This window comes from Physella acuta, unplaced genomic scaffold (assembly GCF_028476545.2).
Source record: "Physella acuta isolate Inbredline_101_S28 unplaced genomic scaffold, ASM2847654v3 ptg000236l, whole genome shotgun sequence".
NCBI classification, from domain to species: Eukaryota; Metazoa; Mollusca; class Gastropoda; family Physidae; genus Physella; species Physella acuta.
The window spans coordinates 275,001-299,053 of record NW_026731755.1 but is presented as its reverse complement, the minus strand read 5'-3'; the positions used below and the strand labels follow the sequence as shown (position 1 = coordinate 299,053).

The following is a 24,053-nucleotide window of genomic DNA, read 5'->3' as shown; positions in this document are numbered from 1 at the left end:
AAAATGTTTTTTTTTTATTATTGCTGAATAGCCGAATGTTAATGCCTTGCAAAAGCTACTTTGACTTCTTGTTTTCATTTTTACCGTGTATAAAAATCAAACAGAATAAAACATTATTTTAGGTTATGTTTTTAAAATTAAGTTGAGAATACTTTAAAATTTTAAAAAATAGTTTAATTTATTTTTGCATTTATTAAGTTTTTTTTATTTAACACTCAAACGAATATTAAGACCATAACTCCAACAAAGTTTAAAGCGTTTATTCGTTAAATGTAAAGTACTGGGGACGGCGTGGTATAGAGTTAGGCTGCAAACTTGAAAGTCACGAGTTCGAATCCGGGTTCAAGTCAGTAGAACTTCCCCTTAAACGCTGATGAGTACCTAACCCACTGTTGGTCACACTACGGAACACACTATCCCTTCACACTAAGCCGAGGTCCCTGAAACTCTACTTCACCTGCCCCATGTGTCTTGGACTCGAACGTTGAATTTGAACACTTTGCATAAGATGGTCAATGAACACAACTTTACAGCGATTTAGCATTTCAAATAAATATTTGACACGAATGTAAATGCATCCCAGGTCTAAGTTTGTTGAAAGTCCATGTGTCATCACAGTTCGGATGGGTACCTGAAGCACGTTAAGGAATAGTAAAGGTGGCTAGGCACAGTGCTGCAGAGGCGTGGCGACCCTTCCCGGCGCCCGGGGACAAACTTTCAATTTTCGATTTGCACAAAGGTTGGCGCCCGGGGACATATGTACCCCCTGCCCTCCCTTTGCTACGCCTCTGCAGTGCTGAATACACTATCCCTTCATATGCCGAGGCATATATGCTTCAGCTGCGCCACTGACCTTTAGATTCTTTATCGTTATTCATTAAAGTAAACATCTTTTTTTTTTTTTTCAAGATGGTTTCGTACACAAGAATTCGGATCTGTATACTTCTTCTTTCTCGATGAATATTTTTGGACTTTTAGAATCCTATTTGGAAACATCAGGTCTTCTGTCGAAATACAGTTTCAAGTAACTCCTGAACACTGCTTCGGGAATTTATCTCACAGTGTTCAGCAAACGTTGATTAGAAATGCTTTAATTTCAGGTATGCTTATGTATGTGTGAAATTTTTAAAACAATTGTCAAATTCCGTGTGTTATGTATAAATGTATTTATTTGTTAAAAATATACGGGGTACGCGTACCTTTGACGTGGATCAAAATACTGTGTTTGACTTTTTCGGTACATACCAAATTATATCAATAGCGACTCAAACAAAATATGCTATATAAAATTTTATTTAATGTATCGCAAATTTGAATAAAATAACAGTTTATTGTTACTATTTTTAAAATTTCTATGTGGTTAACCCCCCGCTGTTGCCAAACCCCCCTATGGTCAAAGCACCTTGGACCGTATATGGCCTTTTAAATATATTGGTAGCACCAAACTTATGCAATTGAATTCTTATGTTTGTACAAACCTTATTAAATGTTATTTTTATATATTCATGTATATATGTATATATATATATATATATATATATATATATATATATATATATATATATATATATATATACATATATATATATATATATATATATATACATATATACATATATACATATACATATATGTATATATATATATATATCAGAGGGGGCGGGGTCTGCGGACCACAACGGGTAACACCATTTAGGGGGTGAAACAAAGGAAAAAAAATAGCAAAATATATAGAGAAAAACTTGAGGGGGGCGGATGCTAATCGAAAATTTGTCCCCGGGAAGGGTCGCTACGCCTCTGGGGCGGGGGGACACCATTAAGTGCCGCACCGGGTGACACCCGACCTCGCTTCGCCACTGATATATATATATATATATATATATATATATATATATATATATATATATATATATATATATATATATATATATATATATATATGTATATGTATATATATATATATATATATATATATATATATATATATATATATATATATATATATATATATATATATATATATATATACAGATACATGTAATAATTACCTGTCCCTAGATTTCGATCTGAAATATGACCTACACAAGTATGACATTGAGTTTTCAAAAAATGTTGAGATCTGTTTGAATAACGACAAGCAAAACACATTCAAGCATTACAGGTTAGTATAACAATATAACAGACACGTTAAATAGCACAGATGTCACATAGAAGCGTGGGTGTAATCTCTTCACCAAACTCTAGCTGTGACTCATCTGTCTTGTACCATCATGTAAATAAGGCCTTAGAATTTTTCTTCGTATTCACATATTAACTTTCAGCCTCCTGCTTCTAGGTGGGATTTCCTAACTGTAAGGCCAATATATTGTCTTTGACATTCTAGGATTTGTTTCACAATAAACATTACATTTTACACGTAATCGTTAATCAGCCACTGATTATTGCTATGCCATTGTGAAAGGATTCATACAAATACAATTACTATTGTAAGATTTTTTAAACAATAACATAGATTCGTAGTGTATAGGACAAGTAATAATATATCGCAAGCGCAATGGGGGGAATATATCTCAAAATCTTAATCGTGTAGAATGTATTAATCACTTTATACTTATGGTTAAGTTAGTCTACAAATCTAGAGTTAAATAAAAGAAAAATAAAAGAGAATGTACTATATTTTGCTTATGCGTCATTTACGTATTCTACAGGTGTTGCGGCTTCAATAGATGGAATGAATATTACTGCAATGACCAAAGTGTCTATTTTAAAATTGTATATTTCTGTGTACCATTCATTATATCTGTCCCTATGGCAGTGTCTATTCTCTACCTATTGTCATTCAGTTACAAGTAAGTGTCATGAAAAATGTCGTTTTTAATTTCTCGTGTACACAGTATAGAGGAAGTATTGTAATCGTGCAAAAAATCAAAATACATGTATATCTCACCGTAGGGAAAACTTAGATTTTGGAATTTTGTCCGTATATCTGGGTGTGTACGTGTGTGTATGTGTATGTCTGTCTTTCTGTGAATTCGATAACATGAGTATCGTTTAAGATAGATTGATTAAATTATATATATATATATATATATATATATAAGTAGTATATTAGGTCGCTTTTGGACCGCATTTTTGGCGGAGCAGGGGATGGGGAGGAGCAATGACATATAGCAAAATACTCGGGAGCAGGATGTGGGGGTGGCGCAAAGACATATAGTAAAATACTACGCCAACTGGGGTTGGCGGAGCAGTGAAGGGTGAGTCACCTTTTGGTGACCTTGTGACGTAATCATTGACCTTGTGACGTAATCATTGACCTAGTTACGTAATTTTAATGCGTTTTTTAATGAGTTTTAATGAGTTTTTTAAATTTTAATTAATTTTTATTATCGAGTTACGTAATTTTAATGCGTTTTTAATTAGTTTGAATATATTTTTTAATTAATTTTTATAATTAGTTTGAATTTAATTACTTTGTTTATATTGTGTAATTTTTATTAACGAGTTACGTAATTTAATGCGTTTTTTAATGAGTTTGAATTTAATTTTTAAATTTTAATTAATTTTTGACCTAGTTACGTAATTTAATTACTTTGATTGTATTTTTATTTTGTTTAATTTGTTTGTTTACTTGTTGTTTAATTTAATTACTTTGTTTATATTGTGTAATTTTTATTAACGAGTTACGTAATTTGATTATTTGTTTACTTTTTAATTATTTTTATTGACGAGTTACGTAATTTGATTATTTGTTTACTTTTTAATTATTTTTATTGACGAGTTACGTAATTTGATTATTTGTTTACTTTTTAATTATTTTTATTTTGTTTATTTTTAATTTTATTTTATTTTATAATTAGTTAAATTATTATTAACTAGTTACGTAATTTGATTTTAATTACGTTTGTTTATTTATTTATTTGATATATTTCTTTTCTTTGTTGTTTAATGTTGTTTATTTATTTGAATGTATGTATGTTTTAAATAAAAGACTAACACTAGCGTGGACTTTGTATAGGGACCATTCACCAACACAACGAACGTTACAAAAATAGAACATCCATTAAATCACACCTGTTACGTATCGACCGCCCGCGAAGTTTTCTCGGCGCTGCCCGTTTTAATGGGAATGTATTGATCGCACCCACGGGACCATCGGGACAACGGGCGCGTTAATATTGATTCCACACACGGCCATCAAAGGATGGTCCGCCTAATTAATTTGGTCATGCATCGTGGGTTTATGTCGACTACAAACATCCATTAGAGACACCTGTTACTCGCTAATGGCACCCGACACGTATCGATCCACATGCGATCCTTTGTTCTTGTGAACCACCGTACAAGGGCCAAGTTAATATTGATCGAACCCACTGACCATCAGTATGATGGTCCACCTATGTGTAATTTTTATTAACGAGTTACGTAATTTGATTTTAATTTTTTTAAATTTTTAAATTTTTAATTTTATTTTATAATTAGTTTAATTATTATTAACGAGTTACGTAATTCGATTTTAATTTTTTAAATTTTTAAATTTTTTTTTTTTTTTTTTTTTTTTTTTTTTAAATTATTATTTTTAAATTTTATTTTTAATTGTTGTTTACTTGTTGTTTAATTTAATTACTTTGTATAATTTATTTGTTTGAAATTCATTTTAATTAGTTTGCTTTTAATTTCTTTGTTGTACGCCGTTTAAAATAAAAGACTAACACTAGCGTGTACTAGAAAGTGTCATTGTGTATAACATCCATTTAACCACAGCTGTTACTTATTAGTGACAGCTTGTACTTATCGATCCGCCCGTGATCCTCCCCAGCGCTCCCCGTGGTTGCTTAATAGCGGGCTCACTGAAGCGATCACAACAGGTAATTAATCGAAGCCATTAAGTCCCTCTCCGCGTTAAGTGGGGCGACAGCTGGTGCTGTAATTAGTCACGGCTCTCGGCTTTTTTCATTAGACTACAGCTGTACATGAACTATGTTCACATATCGTACGCCCGGTCATTCTTTGATCAAATTAAAAAATTTTGTTTCCACATGTCCTGCGAACCGTCCCTTGCTATGTATGAAAGATTAATGGTTGTAACTATTCGCTTATAGCGAGGGTCAGCGAAAACAAAAATATATTTAAGGGTCGGAATTTTCTTTCAACCACCGTTAAGTCAGGTTTTGAGACGAAACGAAGTCTCGGTAGGTTCGTGTTTTTTAATGGGCGACAGGGCGACTTGGTGCGTTGGTACGTAGGTATGCGTGGGTAGACATGTTTTTTACAAGTCTGGAAAAGTAATTAAGTTTTTTATGACCGTTCCGATTTTCTTTTGATCTGACCACCATTTGACCACACTGAGCCAGATAAATTTAACAATTGTCGCAGCGGGGTTTATTTTAAGTGCACCCCGTGCACGCTTGTTTACATTTTAAAAGACGTGTCGCGTGTCTTCCCCTTACGGCTTCCCTAATAGAGAAACGAGAGGAAAGACAACTGTTCTAAAATTAGAACAGCCTTGTCTACAGACACGAGTATCCTCCCTTGTGAAAAAATTCGCGTCAGAATCCTTAACTAAACAGTCAATTTCTTTAAAAAGTTAAAAAATAATTTAGGAAGACAAGGGTTAACAAAATATATATCTTAGTCTTGCAGCAGATTACCTTCACATGTTCGCTTTAGTATTACAGTTTTCATCAATCTTCTTTTTGACTTGAACTTCTTTAATTTTTAAGAAAGTTTACTTATACATAATACATTACGTCTAATGACAATTTTTTATTTTTACCAATCAATGTATTTTCTTTTTCTATATCTTACATTGTCATCTTAATTTTTGATCACCTTAGGTGGTGGTAAGGTGGTAAGGTGGTGGTAAGGTTGTGGTAAGGTGGTGGTAAATTTGCTTAAGATTATAAACTTCAAGTTTTAAAAATCAACAACGTTATAGTACGTCGTGTCAAATGACACACCGTTAAAATGTCTACATTTAAATTTCACCAAAATAATGATGTATAAACTAAATATGATATGACGTTAGCATACATATCATTCAATCTAATCATTCTAAAGTACAAATCAATAATTTTTATTGATTAAGGGGCCGTGTTCATACTAGGGTCGGTGAAGTTTTCACCGAGGTTGGATTTGAACTCGGAACATGCATGTTTTGGAGTCGGTAGGTGTGGGCTGTAATTAGAGTGTCCAACCGTATAAATGACCGCGCAAATTGTGTTCTAATCACTTCGACTTCGGACTTCAAACCAACCATCACAGCGACTTATCCTACCTGAGACCTCTGTTGACTCCTGAAACTAACCCACGTCAGCTTTACCAACCATCACACCCACCTAATCCTTCCACGGACCACATCTTTTGTGTGTGTTTATTCTATTAAAGGTAAGGTTAATATTACGTTTGTTTTAAGGGTGCTAACCCTATTAAAATACCTTTTAATTAATTAATTTAATTTTGTATCGTACACCGACGTAAGGTGAATAGTATGAATTGTTTTAAGGGAACTAACCATTTAAAATAACCCTTAAAAGCAACATGTATCTAAATAAGTAGTCAATTGAATTTTCTTTTTAGTGTACAACCGACACAGCCTAACCATCGACCGACCTATTGAGCTACCTACCCATCCCCGAGGCATCCACTGAACCAAACGTTCCAACTACATCCAACTACACCACTTCGGATCTCCACATACAGTTAACTACACGTTCACCTTAGACGTTCAAACCCAGAGGTACGTTTCAATTTTCAATTTTGTTTTAAGTATGTTTTTTATTTTATGATTTTTATTTTATGTATTTACTTTCTTTTTATTCTACAGCCACCGACCTACCCAAGCAGCCAACTGATCCACACACTAGATAACTCGTCAATAATGGAAGCCCCCCAACCTACCACCCACCCAGCCATGTCCCGTAACAAGTGTGACATATGCGACCGAGTATTCACTCGCAAAGACGCTTTGACAAGACATCACGACTCTGTACACGGACGACAAAGACACCCCTGCACAACATGCGGGAAACTATTTACACGACTTGACAATTTGACAACCCATTATAAGACAGCACACAACAACCAAACTATACTGAGGGACACCCCATCACCGGTCGACAGACAAGCCGGTCAACCGCCATCAGCGATCCAAACAGAGTATACGGCGACCAACACTAACTCGTATGATTGGAATCAAAATCAATCATTTAAGACGATGGATCCGAGATGGAAACATCCCTTTACCGCTCTGATCGCAGGGCCAACCGGGAGTGGTAAAACCGTATTTGTCAAAACATTTTTATCCCAGGTGTCAGAGATGATGGATCCGGCACCCGAGGAAATTTATTACTGTTACGGGGAGTGGCAGCCTTTGTTTGATACCATGAAGAACGTTCAGTTTGTGGAAGGTCTTCCTGACTTAGAAAGTGGATCAATGGGGGATGAAAAACGTAGGCGTCTAGTCGTCATCGATGATTTGATGGCGGAAACAGATGACCGAATTACAAAATTGTTTACGAAAGGGAGTCACCATCGTAATATTAGTGTCATGTATATTGTCCAAAACCTATTCGGGAAAAATAAAGAACAAAGAACCATCAGTCTCAATTCGCATTACATAGTGTTGTTCAAGAACCCGAGAGACGGTTCACAAATTACAAATTTGGCAAAACAAATGTATCCCGGTCGCGTTTCGTATGTCCAGGAAAGTTTTAAGGACGCAACAGAGGTCTCAGGTAGGATAAGTCGCTGTGATGGTTGGTTTGAAGTCCGAAGTCGAAGTGATTAGAACACAATTTGCGCGGTCATTTATACGGTTGGACACTCTAATTACAGCCCACACCTACCGACTCCAAAACATGCATGTTCCGAGTTCAAATCCAACCTCGGTGAAAACTTCACCGACCCTAGTATGAACACGGCCCCTTAATCAATAAAAATTATTGATTTGTACTTTAGAATGATTAGATTGAATGATATGTATGCTAACGTCATATCATATTTAGTTTATACATCATTATTTTGGTGAAATTTAAATGTAGACATTTTAACGGTGTGTCATTTGACACGACGTACTATAACGTTGTTGATTTTTAAAACTTGAAGTTTATAATCTTAAGCAAATTTACCACCACCTTACCACAACCTTACCACCACCTTACCACCTTACCACCACCTAAGGTGATCAAAAATTAAGATGACAATGTAAGATATAGAAAAAGAAAATACATTGATTGGTAAAAATAAAAAATTGTCATTAGACGTAATGTATTATGTATAAGTAAACTTTCTTAAAAATTAAAGAAGTTCAAGTCAAAAAGAAGATTGATGAAAACTGTAATACTAAAGCGAACATGTGAAGGTAATCTGCTGCAAGACTAAGATATATATTTTGTTAACCCTTGTCTTCCTAAATTATTTTTTAACTTTTTAAAGAAATTGACTGTTTAGTTAAGGATTCTGACGCGAATTTTTTCACAAGGGAGGATACTCGTGTCTGTAGACAAGGCTGTTCTAATTTTAGAACAGTTGTCTTTCCTCTCGTTTCTCTATTAGGGAAGCCGTAAGGGGAAGACACGCGACACGTCTTTTAAAATGTAAACAAGCGTGCACGGGGTGCACTTAAAATAAACCCCGCTGCGACAATTGTTAAATTTATCTGGCTCAGTGTGGTCAAATGGTGGTCAGATCAAAAGAAAATCGGAACGGTCATAAAAAACTTAATTACTTTTCCAGACTTGTAAAAAACATGTCTACCCACGCATACCTACGTACCAACGCACCAAGTCGCCCTGTCGCCCATTAAAAAACACGAACCTACCGAGACTTCGTTTCGTCTCAAAACCTGACTTAACGGTGGTTGAAAGAAAATTCCGACCCTTAAATATATTTTTGTTTTCGCTGACCCTCGCTATAAGCGAATAGTTACAACCATTAATCTTTCATACATAGCAAGGGACGGTTCGCAGGACATGTGGAAACAAAATTTTTTAATTTGATCAAAGAATGACCGGGCGTACGATATGTGAACATAGTTCATGTACAGCTGTAGTCTAATGAAAAAAGCCGAGAGCCGTGACTAATTACAGCACCAGCTGTCGCCCCACTTAACGCGGAGAGGGACTTAATGGCTTCGATTAATTACCTGTTGTGATCGCTTCAGTGAGCCCGCTATTAAGCAACCACGGGGAGCGCTGGGGAGGATCACGGGCGGATCGATAAGTACAAGCTGTCACTAATAAGTAACAGCTGTGGTTAAATGGATGTTATACACAATGACACTTTCTAGTACACGCTAGTGTTAGTCTTTTATTTTAAACGGCGTACAACAAAGAAATTAAAAGCAAACTAATTAAAATGAATTTCAAACAAATAAATTATACAAAGTAATTAAATTAAACAACAAGTAAACAACAATTAAAAATAAAATTTAAAAATAATAATTTAAAAAAAAAAAAAAAAAAAAAAAAAAAAAAATTTAAAAATTTAAAAAATTAAAATCGAATTACGTAACTCGTTAATAATAATTAAACTAATTATAAAATAAAATTAAAAATTTAAAAATTTAAAAAAATTAAAATCAAATTACGTAACTCGTTAATAAAAATTACACATAGGTGGACCATCATACTGATGGTCAGTGGGTTCGATCAATATTAACTTGGCCCTTGTACGGTGGTTCACAAGAACAAAGGATCGCATGTGGATCGATACGTGTCGGGTGCCATTAGCGAGTAACAGGTGTCTCTAATGGATGTTTGTAGTCGACATAAACCCACGATGCATGACCAAATTAATTAGGCGGACCATCCTTTGATGGCCGTGTGTGGAATCAATATTAACGCGCCCGTTGTCCCGATGGTCCCGTGGGTGCGATCAATACATTCCCATTAAAACGGGCAGCGCCGAGAAAACTTCGCGGGCGGTCGATACGTAACAGGTGTGATTTAATGGATGTTCTATTTTTGTAACGTTCGTTGTGTTGGTGAATGGTCCCTATACAAAGTCCACGCTAGTGTTAGTCTTTTATTTAAAACATACATACATTCAAATAAATAAACAACATTAAACAACAAAGAAAAGAAATATATCAAATAAATAAATAAACAAACGTAATTAAAATCAAATTACGTAACTAGTTAATAATAATTTAACTAATTATAAAATAAAATAAAATTAAAAATAAACAAAATAAAAATAATTAAAAAGTAAACAAATAATCAAATTACGTAACTCGTCAATAAAAATAATTAAAAAGTAAACAAATAATCAAATTACGTAACTCGTCAATAAAAATAATTAAAAAGTAAACAAATAATCAAATTACGTAACTCGTTAATAAAAATTACACAATATAAACAAAGTAATTAAATTAAACAACAAGTAAACAAACAAATTAAACAAAATAAAAATACAATCAAAGTAATTAAATTACGTAACTAGGTCAAAAATTAATTAAAATTTAAAAATTAAATTCAAACTCATTAAAAAACGCATTAAATTACGTAACTCGTTAATAAAATTAATTAAAAATTTAAAAATTAAATTCAAACTAATTAAAAAACGCATTAAATTACGTAACTCGTTAATAAAAATTACACAATATAAACAAAGTAATTAAATTCAAACTAATTATAAAAATTAATTAAAAAATATATTCAAACTAATTAAAAACGCATTAAAATTACGTAACTCGATAATAAAAATTAATTAAAATTTAAAAAACTCATTAAAACTCATTAAAAAACGCATTAAAATTACGTAACTAGGTCAATGATTACGTCACAAGGTCAATGATTACGTCACAAGGTCACCAAAAGGTGACTCACCCTTCACTGCTCCGCCAACCCCAGTTGGCGTAGTATTTTACTATATGTCTTTGCGCCACCCCCACATCCTGCTCCCCATCCCGATGCGCCAGGCTGCGGCAGCTGGCGTAGTATTTTACTATATGTCTTTGCGCCACCCCCACATCCTGCTCCCGAGTATTTTGCTATATGTCATTGCTCCTCCCCATCCCCTGCTCCGCCAAAAATGCGGTCCAAAAGCGACCTAATATACTACTTATATATATATATATATATATATATATATATATATATATATATAGATCTAATTCTCTATTTTCTGTCAAAGGAAAGTGAGAATCATCTATATATATATAATTCTCTTCTGGGAGACGCTAGAAAACAAGCTGTAAGCGCGCTCCATACCACCCCCACCCCTACATGGTCTGGTGAGCTGTGGTTCACGCTAAATGTTTACAAGCAGAGCCGGGTTTAGTGACGACTATTAGGGGCAGATAATTTAGTTTGAAACGATTTTAAATGTAGGGGGGGGGGGTAACTAAATGGAGTTTACTTTAACGGACGGGGGGGGGGGGGGAGAAGGAGGGGGGTTATCGTCCTTAACGTGCTACTTATAGTGTTTTAAAGAAATATTTTCAGTGGCAGCGTTGGTACTATCGAATTCACAAATTATGAATTACTCAAAAGTAGAAAAAACAAAAACTAAATAGCTACTCGTTTTATATATCAATCTGAGATAAACGAAAACGGTATTTTTGTCTTGTTTAATAGGTAGAGAAAAATATGTAAACTTTTTATTTAGCAAATGCAAATTAAATAATAATGTGTGCTTGGTGATATATACTATTGCTTCTTCCTTTCGTTTTGCTGAGATATGTATTGATTATTAAAATTTAAAAATTTAAATTGATTAAGAATGTCTATTTAGTAATTTCTAATGTTCACATTTTTCGGGCAAGTTGCTTTCGGGCACTTGTTTCATTCGAGCAAGTGAGTTCGGGAAAACGACCGGCTAACGAAATTATAAAGCACTAATGTTCCGCACTATTATACATACATTGTTTGCAGTCGACTTTGTGCGCAATTTTTTTTTCTACGATTTTACTTTCTCGTATATACGAAGTAGGCCTATAGAGAAAGTCTTGTAATCGTGCAAAAAATAAATAAATCGATATTTGAGCGAATCTCGACGTTTTACAACTCCATGAGTCGGAAAAACATAGTCTTGCAATCTTGTCCGTATGTTGCCTCTCTCTCTCTCTCTCTCTCTCTGTGTGTGTGTGTTTGTGTGTGTGTGTGTGTGTGTTTTTAAAAAGCTTAAGTAGTTGCCATCCCCTGATGTTGTATATAAGAAAATTCGAGAAAGTATTGGGGAGATCACTCCCGGTTTATTTTAAAAATGTAAGTAATTAAATATGGATATAATATAAAGTCTAAATCCCGAATGGTCATCTCCCGTAATGATATATAAGAATATTTGAGAAAGTTTAGAGGAGATACGTTGCATTTAAATGGATACTGTTTTCAATTTTCATTAAATATTTAACAAAATTTTAGAATACAAATAGCTCATGCTTGAATTTAATTGACTTATTTGACAGATCAGTCAGGTTTGAGTTTTTTAAAGAAGCTGATACAGTAATAAATGAGTAAGTTTGCCTTTGTAAAAATCTACTCAGTTAAAGTTACTAGTCGAAATGAAAAAAAAAACAATTTCTTTAAAACAACATTTTTAACAGGCTGAAGAAGCTAAAACAAAAAGCTCAAACAAGTGCACTCGGAACGAAAAACGTAAGAAAAACCCAGCTTATGAAAATAAAAAATTCGACATGGCCATTGTTCGGTTATTACATCCACAAGGTACGTTCACATATAAATATAAGTATATATATATATATATATATATATATATATATATATATATATATATATATATATATATATATATATATATATATATATATATATATATATATGTATATATATATATATACATATATATATATATATATATATATATATATATATATATATATATATATATATATACACGTATATATATATATATATATATACACGTATATATATATATATATATATATATATATATATATATATATATATATATATATATATATGTATATATATATATATAAATATATATATATATATACATATATATATATATAAGTATAAACAATGGTGTAAAAGATGTTAAGCTAACCTCTAGCACCACTGAGCATACTGATGACCACATGCCGCCTTATTCACCGTGGCCAACTATCTCCACCCTCACCAAAAATTTTGTTAAATTGCTATTATCGCATGTTTCACAATATTCTTTTCAAATACATAATTGTAAATTGTATAAAATTTTAAATTTTCAGATGAAACAGAAACCATTGTGGAAAACAATCTTCTATCCCGACCTCAACACACCATCAATCTTAACACTAATATTTGAAAGCCTTCTGTTAAATCTTCCTTTTTTAGTGCTATGTGCGGAAACTTTTAATGCAAACAATTATAATTGGGCTGTTGTATGTTTGATAATTTCTGTAATAAACTTCTTCATATGTGTAGTATTTTGCTGTAAACAAAACGTAGACTATTCATTTCATAGACTCATAAATATTAAGTCTGAAGTCGTTATCTTCAAGATAATTGAATCTCTCTTTTTGATTTATAACTTTGTAGTTTTCTACTTTTCAATTTTGTGTTATGTCAAAATAATGTTTACGTTTATAGCGTTCGCGTTTTTTGAATTTGAAAAAGCTGATATCGTAATTAGCATTTCACTAGTTGTAGCCATCTACTTGTATGGTATGTGCGAGAAGACAAATTCAAAATTAAGAAGGTGCTTGATAGATTATAAGGTCGCATGTAATGATATGGTGTTTACAAACAGACAAGAGAAAAAAAAATACCTTATATTTTTTATAAAGATTAAAGGTAAGTGTATTAAAAAACGTATATATATATATATATATATATATATATATATATATATATATATATATATATATATATATATATATATATATATATATATATATATATATATATGTGTGTGTGTGTATATATATATATATATATATATATATATATATATATATATATATATATATATTTTACATACATTGTACCTTTCTCAATACATTTAAAATTAATTGTTTTCCTAATTTAGAAATTTGAGCAAATTTCAATACAATGGGTCTCCATAACGAGATATCAAATCACAATAAGTAAGGCCCACCAAACTTATTAAGCGCCAAACATAATCGATTTTTTAAAATGATTTAAAATGCAAATCTAACATGCCATTCAAAATAATATAAATACAGAAGCTTCACATGCGTATGGGCTTACTTTGATCGTTTTATCACATTGTTTTGTTTTTTGTAATATAATTTAAATATATGTTATAGAAATATTATTGTTTTGTATAATTTAATTTAATTATAATATAGAGAAACATTTGTTTTTTTGTGATGTTCTTAGTACAATCATATAATAAATACAATCCCCAAATTTTACAAATCTTGAAATCTTGAAACCAAAATTTAAAATTGTCAAAACACTAAAAATATAAAGTAGCAAAACATTTTTATTTTATTTAGACTTTTGATTCATATTATTTATACTATACAATTCTTTAGAGGACTTAATAGACATAATATCATTGAAATAGATATTTTAGGGCATTTGTCCTTAAACTTTCATACTCATTTTTCAATATTTCCTCGTAGACTTCACAGTTAGATATTTTTACAGCTTAGCATTGTGAAATGGAAACACATCACTCAAAATTAAGTTTAAAGGTAGAGACCTCAAAATCCTCAACAACCCTGTTCTTTTTATGTAAATAATAAATGTATCAATTTCCTCACAACGACCATTTCAGGAGATATAAGCCCCCCCCCCCCCCTCCAACCACCATTTTTGAATATCAAAAGTGTTGTATGTCTCCTATTCAACTAATATTTTGAGAATACCGATCCAATTTTCCTCTAATTAAAGCAGCATTATGGGCTCTCTATCAGGCTATTTGAGGGAGTGGTATGCGAAACCTAATAAGATATGTATAGGACTTTTATCCCCCACCCCTATTAGGATATTTAAGTGTATTATGTGAGTATTATTCAATTTTTACTAGAAGCCCTAACCTTAGCCATTTTTGACTTCCCGCGGAAAAGTCGGGAACAGAATCTATTTAGATTCTAGATCTAGAATCTACGCCAATCTAAACATATAATGGATAAATTTGTTTTTATGAAACTATTTTAGGCCTTAAATATTATATGTATTATTGTAAACTGTTCTTTGTTTTTTTAAGCAATGGAATTGGCCCAAATAATGCGTTGGCTAAAATAAAATAACTTAATATATTTACACCTACTGGTATGTATTCAGCTGTAAGAGATGAAAGTGTAACAGTAAATTGCGTGGATCATTTAATATGTAAAAGATACATTTACTAATATTTATCAAGCCACCCACGCTTTTCTTTATAGTTATGTAAATAGTTGAGTATTGTAATACATTTAAAGACAATCATTTATTTTCTCCACTATTTAGTGCATTATTACACAAAATTATTAATAGGAGCCTAAACCCTTCCCGCCTCCTCCCTCCAATAGGTTTATTCATGGCATGGCTTTAATACATTTGGATATTAAAGTTAGTGTTATGAGCGTCAATTCGACTGTTTTAAAGAGCAATAACTCCTTGAACTAGTTTTAACATTTCTCTATGTTTTACAGTAAAATAGACAATGTTCACATAATTTTTTAGATTCTTTTGTTGTGTTATTATATCTAACAGAATCTGGAACAGAAAGCCAAGAACACACTGACAGTACTTCAGACATTGGTAAAAGTTTAACTTTACACATCTTTAAAAATACATTAATTATTATATCCAACGAACGCTCGGGTAAAAAAAAATATATTCGTAAATTTGCAATTCCGAGTAATGTGGATTATTCTATATAAATTCTGAAAATAATAACTTAAATCTTTTTAATGTAAATTATCTATTTACTACTAAACTTCAAGCTGTTAACAGGTTTATTTATTTATTTTTCGTTTATTGTTTTTGTTCGATTGTCTGTCCTGTTAGATATGAGCTACCACAATTGGGTTAAGACCTATAACATAGGTATTTTTTGTAGAAAATAATTTCTTTTTGCCCCAACTTCAACACAATTTCGTTTAAAGATAATTATTTATTTATTGATATCTTCATTTGCAAAAATACCAATATAATTATAAAAGTTAAGAATAAGTACTTTATTTTTTTTAAATGTTCACATAGACTTATAATGACATCACTTGAAACTAATAGAAACTTATCGAAACAAAAAGAAACTTATACTGATAAACTAGGTTGTATTCCAATCTAAAATTACGTAAATAAAACGAAAAATAGATTTAGGGGTCATCCATAAATGACGTCACGCTTTTTTGACGATTTTTACCTCCTCCCCCTCCCCTCCGTCACACGTCGTCACAAAAAGCCAGACCCCCCCCCCCCTAAAATGACGTCACACCGCAACCTACAACCCCCCTCAAAATTGCAGTTGAATTTTATTTAAACATCGATATTTTTCCAAAATCTTGTCTAAACTATTACAATTTATTAAAACAGTTATCTAGAACGCGAAATAACGTCTAAAATTCGTTTTCTAACATTGCATTTTTATAATGCAAAAATGTGACGTCGCAACATCTGGAACCCCCCTCCCCCTCATCACACATCGTCACAAAATTACGGACCCCCCTCCCCCCTAATAGTGTGACGTCATTTATGGATTACCCCTTAAGCCATTTTTCGTATGTCCGTGAACAAGTAGGCTAGAGAATCTATCTAGATTCTAGATCTAGAATCTAGACCAATCTTAACACATAATAAATAATATTGTTTTTTATTAAACTATTTCAGGCCTTAAATATTTTATATATTATTTAAAATGGATCTTTTGTTTTTTAGCAATGAAATAATTGGCCAAATGAGAATATAATTTAATTTAAAACGACATTCGCGTAGTTTTACGTTCTTGCGCTGTCTAAAGTAAAATAACGAAACATATTTTCACATATTGGTATGTACCCAGCTGGAAGAGATGATTGTGTAAAAGCTTCCATGCGCGGGTCGCTATAATATGTATTGTATTTTTACTAAAAAATTAAGAAGCCACGTTGATTTTTTATTGTTATTTAAATAGTTAAGTATTGTAATATATTTAAAGACAACCAATTATTTTCTACTCTTGAGCGCATTATTACATAAAATTATTACTAGGAGCCTAATCCCCCTCCCCCGCCCCAACCCCACCATTTTATTCATATAAGGTCTTTAAGACATTTGGATATTGAAGTAAGTGTCGAAGGCCCTCTATTCGTCTGTTTCAAAGTACAAAAACTCCTTGAACTAGTTTTAACATTTCTCTATCTTTAACAGTAAAATCAATTAGTTTTTTATTATGTCTACGCAACAGTGTGGTTGACTTACACCGATGTAATAGATTTATTTATTATTTACAAAACAACTCTCTAGGTGTATTACAAATTTCATGGGTTTTTTAATTATTACATTTGTGGCTTCCTAAACGGCATGGACAATAGACCTTGCCGCATCAGGCATCATGCTACTTCCATACTTGCGTATCTTGCTATTCATTCTCTGCCTTTTCTTATCCATCATTCACCTACTATTACATCTTGAATATCTCAAACAAAACACCCCTATGAAAATGATTTAGATCAAAGTTCACATAAATTTCAAAGTACTTTGTATTTTGATTTGCATTGTGTACTGTTTTATTTATCAGAATCTGGAATAGAAAACCAAGAAAACACTGCTGGTACTTCAGACATTGGTAATAGTTTGAATCTACAGAATCGTAAACAGACTAAAAAGACAGATTGCTCAATTACTATATCCAACGAATGTTCAGGTAAAAAAAAATATTTTCTTAATTTTGCAATCGCGAAAAGTGTGGATTATTCTATGAAAAAGAGTAAATTATTTTTTTATGTAAATTATCAATTTATATACTACTAAAACTCAAGTGTGTTACATGTTTGATGTTTCTTTTGTTTGTCCGTTTGGTTACAGGAGAGAATCTGCACTATGTGTAGAGTTGTACAATGCGTAATTAGAGAACAATTTTTGTTTTTAAACAGACTGTTAATCACAAATTAATTTAAAGACGGTAATTAATGTATTGATATATGCATTGGTAGATTAACCACATTAATTATAACATTTCTGAACAATGATTTTTTTACTTATATTGACGCCACATGATTTATTTACTTTTTACAACAATAATGGCGGCTTCCATCGAAGATTTTAGTGCCCATTCAAACGTTTAACGCGTTCTAAAGCTAATTTTCTGTTGCTATAGCTTTAACGATACGTCCGTTTGCTATTTTTATTACGTTACAACACTTATATCAATTTTCACCAGTCCTTCTCATTTAAGTATACAATAAATTTCTCTAGATCTAGAATCTAAAGATCAGCTGTCGAACGAAATTATTTATAGATATAGATTTAGAATCTAGGCCAAACCAAATTTAGTTAGTTAAAAATAAAAATTCATTATAAAATCAGAATTATTTTTTTGAGTTTCTTTATTAAACTATTTTAGTCCTTAAATATTTGATATAAATCTTTGCTTTTTAGCTTCACGGATCATCTAATTCAAGAACACAAGTGTTTTATTTATCGGGGCTCTAGATCTAGCTAGAGTTGCGGCAAATAATTGACTTAACCAAACCAGTCGTAGAATCTAGATAACTCTATCTAGATGTAGATAATAATGAGTTTCTACACTAAATTATTTCAGACCTTCGTTATTTTATATAAATCTTTACTTGTTTAGCTATGAAATTGGCTCATTTAAGATAACATTTAATTACTAGATTTAGGGCCTATTCGTGTTTAAATCAAGTTTCTTAAGCAGATTCAAACTATTAATATAGAGCACAAAAAAACGTCATGAGCTTAGATAGGCTTCCGTGCCTATTTTCAATTTTTTTAGATGAAAATGATAAAGTTGCCTATCATAACCTGGCGGGATACAGGGCAGGTGAAGTAGAGTTCCCCTGTTTCTTTGTCCTCAGCATATAACGTGGATAGTGTGGTCAGAGCCATGCTCGGCAGAATTTTTTTTTTTTTTAAACGATAAAACATGTCTGAGACCTGGCGGGACACTGGGCGGGTGACATAGAGTTGGGTAGCTATAAAGTTTACCTGTGACGTCAGCATATTACAAATGTTCAAAACAAATGACAAAAATTAAAAACTTTTCCATAGACTTATTGTGTCGTCACTTTAAACGAGTAGGAATTTATCGCTATAGAACACAAGTTGCAGCGATAAAGTCGATTCAAGGCCAGTCCAAAATTATTTAGTTAAAAAGAAAAACAATTGCAAAAACGCAATAAACAATTGAGTTTTGTCATTTAACTATTTCTTTTCTTAATTATTTGATACGAGCCGACCCGCGGTGTATCATACGCCGCTATTTAGTTGTTTTTTTTCTACTTTTCATTAATTCATAATTTGTGAATTCGACTGTACCAATGCTGCCACTGAAAATATTTGCTTTAAAACACTAACCCCCCCCCCCCCCCCCCCCCCCGTGAAAGCAGCCTCCTCTTAGTTACCTTCTAAGTTTAAAATAGTTTCAAACTGAATTATCTGCCCCTAATAGCCGTCACCAACTAAACATTTAGCTTGAACTACAACTCACCTGTCCATGTGAGGGGGGGGGGGGGGGGGTGGGGTGGGGGTGGGGGTGGTAGCGATAAAGAGGAAAAGAGGGGACTGCAAGGCGCGGGCTTGCAGCTTGTTTTCTAACGGCTCCCAGAAGAGAATTATATATATAGATACATATTTGATTTTTAGCTTCAGAGATCATCAGATTCAAAAAAAAAAAGAAAAAAATTATTTAGAGCTGCGAATAAACTAGACTTAGGCTATTTTTGGTCTATCCGTAAACAAGTAGGATGAAGAATCTGTCTATATTCTAGATCTAGAATGTCGGCCAATTAATAACACACAATTAAAATTTTTGTTTTTATGAAATATTAAATATTTTTTATATTATTTTAAAATATATATTTTTTTGTTTTTTATGCAACGGATTTATATTTTCACCTATTGGTATGTACCCAGATGGCCTCGAAGATAGTGTTATAGTTATCACGCGTAGATCGCTTTAATAGGTATTGGATACTTTTAATAATATTTACGAAGCCACACTCGCTTTTATTTATAGTTATTTCAATTGTCGCGTTTTGAAAAATGTTTGAAGCAAATGATTTATTTTCTCCCCTGTTTAGTGCATTATTACATTTAATTTAGTAGGAGCCTAAGCATTACTTGCCCTCCCATAAGTTTTTTTTTTGGTGTATAAAAGTGTTCTGGCATTCCCAAAAAGCATGTTTTTTTAATCGTCTATTTATGAGATTCCTAAACCGTGAGAGCACCCGACATTGCAGCGTCAGGCATCATGCCACTTTAACTATTCAATTTCTTGCTATTAATATTTTTCCTTCTTATCTCTCTTACCATTTTTATTACATATTAAATATCTTAAACGAAGTACCACAATCCAAATAATTAAGATCAAAGTTCACATGATTTTTTATATTCTTTGTATTTTGATTTGTATTTTATGTTATTATATCTAACAGAATCTGGAACAGAAAGCCAAGAACACACTGACAGTACTTCAGACATTGGTAAAAGTTGAACAAGTTTATTTATTTATTTTTCGTTTATTGTTTTTGTTTGATTGTCTGTCCTAGTATCAAGAACTATAACATACGTATTTTTGTTGAAAATTTCTTTTTGCCCCAAATGCAACAGAATTTTGTTTAAAGCATTATTTATTTATTGATATCTTCATTTGCAAAAAAAAACCCATATAATTATAAAAGTTAAGAATAAAAACTTTATAAAATTGTCCAAATAAGGATATAATTTAATTTAAAACGGCATTCGCTTAATTTTACGTTCTTGCGCTGTCTAAAGTAAAATAACGCAATATATTTTCACCTATTGGTATGTACCCAGCTTGCCGAAGTGATAGTGTTATAGTTATCATGCGTGAGTCGCTATAATATGTATTAAATCCACTCACGCTTTTCTTTTGTAGTTATTTAATTGGTAGAGTATTGTTTATTTCAAGCAAATAATTTATTTTCTTCTTTTTTTGCATCATTACATAAGATTATTATTCGGAGCCTAAGTTCCTCCCTCACCGTTTTATTTATCTAAGTTCTTTAAGACATTTTTCTATAGATAGGCCCTTTTTTCGACTGTTTTAAAACGCAATAACTCATTGAACTAGTGACAACATTTCTCAGTATTTTCAAGTAAAATCAACGTTTTTTTTAAATATGTCTACGCAACACCAATGTAGTAGATTTATTTCTTATTTATATCACGACTATCAAGGTGCAAAAAAGGTATTCTGGCACTCAAAAATATCAGTTTTTTTAGCATCGGATTATGTGCTCTATAAACGACCAGGGCATGCGACATTGCAGCATCAGGCATCATTCTACTTCCACCCTTGCGAGTCTTGCTATTCATTTTTTCCCTTTTTACCACTTTCTATCTCTATAACATCTTAAATATCTCAAACAAAGTACCACAATTCCAATAATTAAGATCAAATTTTAAATACTTCCCTAGATACTTTGTATTTCGATTGTATTTTGATTTATTATATTTATCAGAATCTGGAACAGAAAACCAAGAATTCACTGACAGTACTTCAGGCGTTGGTAATAGTTTGACTCTAAAGAACTTTACTTGAATATTTTAATTACAAAATCACCAAAATCTTGATTTTTCTTCCCTATGTATTTCTTGTATTATTGGATAATTGTCAATTTTCTTATTAAGAAAATAATAACTTTAATGAGTAAAAAAATGTTTGAATTAAAAAAAAATTCCTAACTTGCAAGCTATCTACTAAACTTTTTAATTTCTGCCAACGTGTTGTAATTGTTATCATTTAAGCAAGTTTTCTAATATATGATAATCGGATTTTCAATCAGATCGGAAACACCCAACGCTTACAATCGGCTTTACAAATAACACAGATATGGTATTTTCTTAGAACAAAAAAGTTAATAGTATATAATATGTATAATTGAGACTTTTGCATATTGTAAAGGGTACAATTTTTTAGACATTGTAAAATTATGGACCAGAAGCTCTTTCATAATTTTGTCGTAACCAAAGTTTTTATATATATACTAAATTAATTTTAATGCTATAAATGCATGAATAAAAAGGATTAGTGGGTTTTTTAAAAGTAACGAAAAAAAATCAAAATGGCGAAGGTTTTTTAGGGTTTCCGTGAGAACCAAAATAGTTTTTAATAATTTTTGTTTGCTGTTTAATACTTACTCTCGTGTGCCAAATCTAATAAAATTAAGCAGAAGTCTTTATATATTAAATTGTATAAAAGAGAAACAGCCTAAGCTTATGCCCTTAAAGAATATAAAAGCACAGATAGCTCAAATGCTACGTTTAACATATGTTCTTGAAAAAACAATTCTAAATTTGTAATCACGAGAAGTGTAATTTGTTTCTTCATTACTTTCATTTAAATATATATTACTAAAACTCCAATCGTTTACATGTTGTACATTTTTTTGGTAGCTCTTTTTATTTGTCTTTTAAGTTAGATGAGAGCAACTGCACTATGAGTAGAACTGAAAAAATACGTATTTATGAAGAGAAAATTGTTCGTTTTTCCCCTAATGTTATACACATATTTTTTTAAAGACGATTATAAATTTACTCATACATTTGTTTGTTGAATTACTCTTTTATTATATAAGTTAAGAGCAAATACTGAATTTTCACAAAGACAAACATCTTTCACGGGGACTTATAATGACGTCATTTTAAACGAATAGGAATGTATCCGTATGAAGCACTTTTTATAACGATAAACTAGATAAGATTATTATTCGGAGCCTAAGTTCCTCCCTCACCGTTTTATTTATCTAAGTTCTTTAAGACATTTTTCTATAGATAGGCCCTTTAGCTTCAAAGATAAACAAGTATGAAACCCATTAATAATTGAATTTTTTATTAAAATATTTTAGTCATTAGTTGTTTGATAGAAATCTTTGCTGTTTAGCTTCACAGATCTTCTACTTCAAGAAGACAATGAATTTATCTCGAGCAAAAAATAACCTAGACAGCCATTTTTCGTCTATCCGTGATTAAGTAAGCTAGGGAGTCTATCTAGATTCTATATCTAGAATCAAAGCAAATCTTAACACACAATGAATAATTTAGTTTTTTTTTAATGTAACTATTTCAGGCATTTAATATTTTACATTTTGTAAATACTTGTATGTATTTTTTTCAACGGAATTGACCAAATGAGGATATAATTGAATTTTAAAATAACATTTTCTTGTGATGGCTTAAATCAAATATATTTTCACCAATTGGTATTTACTAATAATTAAGAACGAAGTAGAAGAAGAAGGTATTTACCTAGCTGGAAGAGATGATAGAGTAAAAGCTACCTTGCGTTGGTTGCTAGAATATGTGTTGAATCCTTTTGCTAAAAATTAGGAGGCTACCTCGCTTTCTTTATTGTTAAGTATTGTAATATATTTAAAGACAATCATTTATTTTCTCCGTTTTAGTTCATTATTACATTAAATTATTAGTAGGATCCTAATCCAGCCTGCCTCTCACCCACCCTCACCCCCAACACAATCATTTTTTTTAATCTAAGGGCTTTAAGACATTTGGTTATGAAAGTAATTTTAAGTCCCTCTATTCGACTGTTTCAAAGTGCAAAAACACACGTAACAGTGTGGTTGACTTACACCGATGTAGTAGATTTATTTATTATTTACAAAACAACTATCAAGGTGTATGAAAATGTATTCTGATATTTGAAAATATCATGTTTTTTATCATCGGATTATGGGCTTTTTAAAACGGCCTGGGCACACGACATGGCGGTATTAGGCATCATGCCACTTCCACCCTTTATTGTCTTGCTGTTTACTTTCTACCTTTTATCTCTCTAACTATTTCTATTACATCTTAAATATCTCAAACAAAGTAACACAACCCAAATAATTAAGATCAACGTTTAAATAATTTTCTAAATACATTGGTTTTTTATTTGTATTTTGTGTTGTTATATTTAACAGAATCTGGTACCGAAAGGGAAGAACA

The 24,053-nt window shown here is 31.6% G+C and overlaps 1 protein-coding gene across 1 annotated transcript; it reads left to right on the top strand.

The window, feature by feature from the left end:
* Positions 1 to 967: 967 nt before the first annotated feature.
* Positions 968 to 20,577, top strand: LOC131938179 (uncharacterized). Its single transcript, XM_059296093.1, has 9 exons — positions 968 to 1,100; positions 2,059 to 2,161; positions 2,709 to 2,849; positions 12,410 to 12,457; positions 12,548 to 12,668; positions 13,196 to 13,352; positions 15,603 to 15,680; positions 17,641 to 17,766; positions 20,519 to 20,577. The coding sequence occupies exons 3-9, from the start codon at positions 2,809 to 2,811 to the stop codon at positions 20,575 to 20,577; spliced, it is 630 nt and encodes a 209-aa protein (XP_059152076.1). The 5' UTR covers positions 968 to 1,100; positions 2,059 to 2,161; positions 2,709 to 2,808.
* The last annotated feature ends 3,476 nt before the right edge of the window (positions 20,578 to 24,053 follow it).